The sequence below is a fragment of the Eleutherodactylus coqui genome, chromosome 6 (genome assembly GCF_035609145.1).
Source record: "Eleutherodactylus coqui strain aEleCoq1 chromosome 6, aEleCoq1.hap1, whole genome shotgun sequence".
Classification (NCBI taxonomy): domain Eukaryota; kingdom Metazoa; phylum Chordata; class Amphibia; order Anura; family Eleutherodactylidae; genus Eleutherodactylus; species Eleutherodactylus coqui.
In genome coordinates, this window is record NC_089842.1 from 91177814 (window position 1) to 91183813 (window position 6000).

Below are 6000 nucleotides of genomic sequence, written 5' to 3' on the forward strand. Positions count from 1 at the left end.
GTTGGCGAGTATTGCCAGTGGTGGGGAGGGACCGCTCTCCTGCCGGAGGGGCCGACTCTGGTACCAGGATTTAAAGCTCTGCCATTGGTCTGAACATGTGGCAGGTCGCACTCCTGTATCACAAGAGAAAGTGTCTTGTAGCAAGACACAGCGAATGAGTCGCCATAATGCCGCTAAATTTCTAATTCCAACAAAAATGATAAACAACTTCTGGGTTTTCAAAAAATATCTCTTAAATGCTGCAGACATATAATACAGAGGCCTTTAGGCAACAAGAAGTGTAAGCTTTCCATTCATATTTGATCACGAGGACAGTCTCGTAATAGGTTTGCAATAATCATCCAAGGAATCAGAGGCACTTGAGCATAAACAAATAGTCCTATGATAGATAGGGCGGAGTAGAGTCAATGTGTTATCCACTTCAATGAGAAGTCAGAATTTGCATAACAAGTTCTCAGATTCAAGATCACCATTTTCTAGCGACTGTGTGAACAACTCTTAACTCTCCACTTATGTCAACAACTGAACAGAGTCCCTGTATGAAGTCCTCTGTATTGCAGTTAGGAAACACCTGCTCACTTTGGCAGCAAAAGGACATGAGGGTAGTCACAGACATCTAAGGCTGAATTTCCATTGATCCTAACGTTTTGGGAATACCTCAAAACTTGCTAATCTTTTCCTTATGGGCCAAACAGCTGTAGACCATGCCGAAGGATTTATTAAAGCACCCCACTGGCAGTTGCAACCTGTCTGCAGCAACGTCTAGAGGGAACTACTCCAAACATGGAGCTAGTGCATCTCTCTATGGTGCCTGAGTCTCCAAGATGTTCTAACATCCCATGTGACCCATAGCAGCCAATCACAGCACAGGCCATTACTCACTATAGGGAGACAAAAATGTGTTACATTCCAAGACCTTATACAACAAATAGCAGAAATACATTTGCAAACAGGAATAATGAAAGAAATAACAGACATTGTATATAACACTATGAAAAATACTTCTGAGCCCGTTACTTATGAACTCATCTACATGGTATACCCCGTATACAATATTCAATTTATTCCTATATTTCTAGAAGGCATAATAAAGGAATGATACAACACAGATCTATAAGAAAAGATGTTTCAGAATTGTTGTTTCCCAAGGAATAGAAGTATAAAAAAAAAGACGTGTCAGAAGGTCTCCTATAAATGATAATATCTTATGATATCTTGTGATTTCTCCCCAGAGTCTTTGGAAAATAGACAGGAAGACATGGAAGTTTACTACAATGTGCAGGTACAGTATGTGAAGATGTGACAACACATGGATGCTGCAATACTTCCATAGAAACAGAAATAGATGACAATGTTTATCATAATCCCATATTGTTCCTCTAGTCCAGCACTTGACACTCCAACTCTAAGACAACTGTTATAGATAGTGAGAACCAGCTGGAATGCCAATATCTAGTATATCCATATGTTCTATAAATACCATAGTCATATACTTTTCCTACTGAGAGGATTTGGAAAAAAAAGATCTATGCTTATATGCACAAAGGCAAAATTCACATAATAGAAAAGTGAATTAAGTGAGAACCTTGCCAGGAATCTTTGTATAGGTACAGATTTCTGCTGTGTGATTGTATTACTGCAACCATGGATATACACGCAGATTAGCCTCTTTCAATGGAGTTAATATGTGTGCAGAAAATGCGACCTTGATTTCACATGGATAAAATTTCAAGAAGCAATGTGTCACTACTAGAGATGAGCGAGCGTACTCGGCCACGCCCCTTTTTCGCCCGAGTACTACGATTTTCGAGTACTTCCGTACTTGGGCGAAAAGATTCGGGGGGCACCGTGGGTGAGTGGGGGGTTGCAGCGGGGAGTGGGGGGGAGAGGGAGAGAGAGAGGGCTCCCCCCTGTTCCCCGCTGCTACCCCCACGCCGCCACGCCTCCCCCTGCCCCCCGAATCTTTTCACCCGAGTACTGCAGTACTCGAAAATCGCGGTGCTCGATCGCGTAATTGCTCGAAACGAGTATGTTCGCTCATCTCTAGTCACTACTTATTTTTCCACTATATAGATTTCAAATATATGCACTAAAAATTCCACTCTGCATAAACTACTAATTTGATGCAGAATCCGCAGGATAATCCACCATGTGAACATAGCCTCAATCTATCAAGTTCAATCCTTTATACTTGCTAAATCCCAGTTGATCCAGAGGAAGACAAAATTACTCAGAATAGACCAATATGACTTACAGTAGAAAATTCCTTCCTGGCGATCAGATTCCCAGATCAATAGTATTACTACCTGTACTGACTTTTCAAAAGTTTTTTGGTTACTTGTCTGTACACATAAAAAATATTTTCGCAAATTTGGAGCTCTGTATTATGTGTGATATTAGGATCCATTTATGTTTCTGATACTCTATACTTATTTTTATACTTTTATAGGTTATTGAATTTGTTTTCTTGGACACTATACCACATAAAAGAAGCAATGTGTTTTGTGCATTTTTTATTAGAAATGTAAAGAACGTATGCAGCCATGGTGGATCTTCTTATTGACTTCTCGAAATGTTTCATAGATATCGACCAATAAAATAATATATTTATAAGCCATTTATATTTCCATTTTTTTTACTCTTGCAGGCAGTACAAGTTAAGGAAGAACCAGCATATATGGTGAGCAGAGAAACCATGGCCCCATTTTTACTGTGCTGAGACAAGCTGTGACCAATAGAAACAGAATTAGATATTTTTTTCTTAATATCTGCATTTTTATGTCATTATTATTAGATATATCATAGAATTATGGTTTGTGGAGGCCCCCGGTAGTGTTTGAGCAGCCACAGATCTTACTTTTATGGAACTATTTGCATACAAAGCAATTGAGGAAAACTTCTTAGTAAATAACTCAAAGTTTTTTTTATCTAAATACTGCGCCGGACCACATGATTTGCTGTTATAAACACGATTGTCCACTCTGGAAGCCCCTGTTTATATGCCTTATTAGGTTTTAAGGATGCAAGGGTTCCCCTTTATTAGTCAGAACAGAGGACTGGGGATAACATGTACCCTACAGAGTCTCCTATGAGAACCACTTTAAAGGGGTTATCTTATGACGGACCTTACCTGAAAAGTAGCTGTGGCCTGAACTTCTCACAGTGTGAGGTAGCGAAGGACGCACATATCCACCTCCAGAACCATTCAACTCAATGGGACCGCTGGAGATGGTCAACTTGGCTATCTTTCATGGTCCCATTGAAGTGAATGGGATCAGATGCGCATATGTGCGTCCTCCTCTGTACCACACTTCAGGAACTTCAGAATGTGGCTGGGGCTGCTTTTCAGGTAAGGCTATCATAAGAACCCCTTTAAGGAGAAATATATGATTAACTACAATGAATCTCTGAAAAAAGAATTCCTTACTGAGGCACTACATAAGTATTTTTTAATATACGAATTAATATACTAATGAAAAGGTCATTACTTAAAGGGGTTGTCCCGCGCCGAAACGGGTTTTTTTTTTCAATAGCCCCCCCGTTCGGCGCGAGACAAACCCAATGCAGGGGTTTTAAAAAAAAAAAAACAGATAGTACTTACCCGAATCCCCGCGCTCTGGTGACTTCTTACTTACCTTGCGAAGATGGCCGCCGGGATCTTCACCCACGGTGGACCGCAGGTCTTCTCCCATGGTGCACCGTGGGCTCTGTGCGTTCCATTGCCGATTCCAGCCTCCTGATTGGCTGGAATCGGCACACGTGACAGGGCGGAGCTACGAGGAGCAGCTCTCCGGCACGAGCGGCCCCATTCAGAAGGGAGAAGACCGGACTGCGCAAGCGCGTCTAATCGGGCGATTAGACGCTGAAATTAGACGGCTCCATGGAGACGAGGACGCTAACAATGGAACAGGTAAGTGAATAACTTCTGTATGGCTCATAATTAATGCAGGATGTACATTACAAAGTGCATTAATATGGCCATACAGAAGTGCTGAACCCCACTTGCTTTCGCGGGACAACCCCTTTAAAGTCAAACCTAGTGCATAGAATTTAAATGGCAAGGCAAATATATATATATAGGCATTTAAAGGGTGAAGTTGTGAATGGAGTATACCTCCCTCCCAGTCTTTTAGTCTGGACAGGGTGGCGCTCCAGTCCACAACTTTACTCAAGTCCTCAGGAAGCGCAGCTGTAGGCCCTGACCTCATTACTGGAGCATAAAGGACTGCAGCTCCAGGAAGTCAGGGCCTGACAGCCTGAGGAGAGAAACCTCTGAGCACTGGGTATAGTGCAAACTGCCTTTATGTTTGTATGGACTTGTGCACCCTGCGCGGTGCCTATGCTATGGTGAAGGACACTGTTTTGTTTGCTGTGCTGAAAAATAAAGCTTGACGTGAGTCCATCTGCTGGTTTGGAGTCCAGCGTGTCGCTGCCGCCCCTCTCCTGGGGGACACTAGATCACTATATATATAGTATATATATATATATATATATATATATATATATATATATATATATATATATATATATATACTTAAATGTTTGTGAACCCTTCAGAATTTTCCATATTTTTGCCTATGTTTGACCTGAAACAACATCAAATTATCCCACAAGCCTTAAAAGTAAATGAAAACAACTAAAATAAAAAAATGAGTAAAAAATATTAGACTTGTACATTTATGTATTGAGGAAAATGATCCAATATCACGTGTCTGTGAGTGACAGAAGTATGTGAACCTTTGCTTTCATTATCTGTTGTGACCTCTTTGTGCAGCAATAACCACAACTAAACATTTCTGTAAATTCATAAGTTTGTCCAAGGAAAAACTCGTCCGGGCACACAATTCGTCCAATCTCAATGTGTCATATATATCACTATGTCCAACCTAGATTTTATCCACTTAGCAATAGAAACGCAAAAGTGATTCTTAGAAATCTGACGTGTCAATTTAACATAGAATGACTCTAATTTGTATGATGACTTTGCTGTAGAACCCCCCTTCTCAATGCTCTGGCATTGAAGGGGAGGGGATTCCATCACGGTCTTCCCTGCCTCTACTTCCACACCACGTGGTGTGGATTCAGAGGTACGGAAGCCGCTGCAGATTTTGGGTGGAATGTCCACTGCAGACATTTTGACAAAAATCTGCTCCATGTTTGAGAGGAGAACACAGGTCTCTTTTCTTAAGTATGGCATAAAGTATACATGGCGAAATGTCAAAAGTCTTACTGGATGAGGAAAGTAATTGGACGAAATGTCGATTGGACAAAATAAATAGGACGAAATGTCCTAGTGGACGAAGAAAGCAAACAAAATCTATGGATTGGACGAGATTTGGATTGGAAGAAAAAAAATTGGCCAGAATGTCCTGAAACCTTTGATTTAGTTCACTTTGTTTATTTTCAGGACTTGTGATAAAATTGGATGTAGATGATGATGATGTACTCTCATGAATATAACATGTTACACTTTATGCCATGTTTTTTTTTCGTTGTTTAAGTCGCAATTTATAAATGAGTTCTACATTTTTATTTTGCAGGATTTGGAGTTCGAATCAGAGGAAATTTACACTGAGGTGAAAATCTATGAGATTCCTAGCACTCTCACACAAGAACATCTGTGATCAATAGAAGTCAATGATGTCTCGAGCCAAACATGAACACTGACTGGAATCCACCCTAATCTCCATCTTCTTCCTAAATCTTATCCATAGGGTCTATGATGCCAGGATGTAGTCATTTTAGCTGTATATACAGAGCTGAATACAGGGACAGGGTGGTCACCGCTCTTACCTCACTAAAAACCACCACATTAGAAAGTTGCTTGGAAGACATGATCTGTGTCCTCCCAGCATTTCTCTGTATACAGATTACTACTAGTACTGATAAGACACACAGTACATGTAATTTGTCACAGCAGACATTTTATTAACATAAATAGCAATATTCATAGAAAAACACATGTGAGAGTCCAATTCCCATCACTTAACAATGAATATC

At 40.5% G+C, this 6000-nt stretch overlaps 1 protein-coding gene across 1 annotated transcript in view; it reads left to right on the top strand.

Annotated features, from left to right (window-relative positions):
- LOC136631393 (carcinoembryonic antigen-related cell adhesion molecule 7-like) overlaps window positions 1-5799 on the top strand; it is a 35351-nt gene extending 29552 nt beyond the window's left edge. Inside the window, exons 5-7 of the mRNA XM_066605671.1 lie at window positions 1233-1282; window positions 2648-2680; window positions 5541-5799. Coding sequence (XP_066461768.1) covers window positions 1233-1282; window positions 2648-2680; window positions 5541-5624 — 167 coding nt within the window. The 3' untranslated portion in view covers window positions 5625-5799. The remainder of the gene's footprint in view (window positions 1-1232; window positions 1283-2647; window positions 2681-5540) is intronic.
- The last annotated feature ends 201 nt before the right edge of the window (window positions 5800-6000 follow it).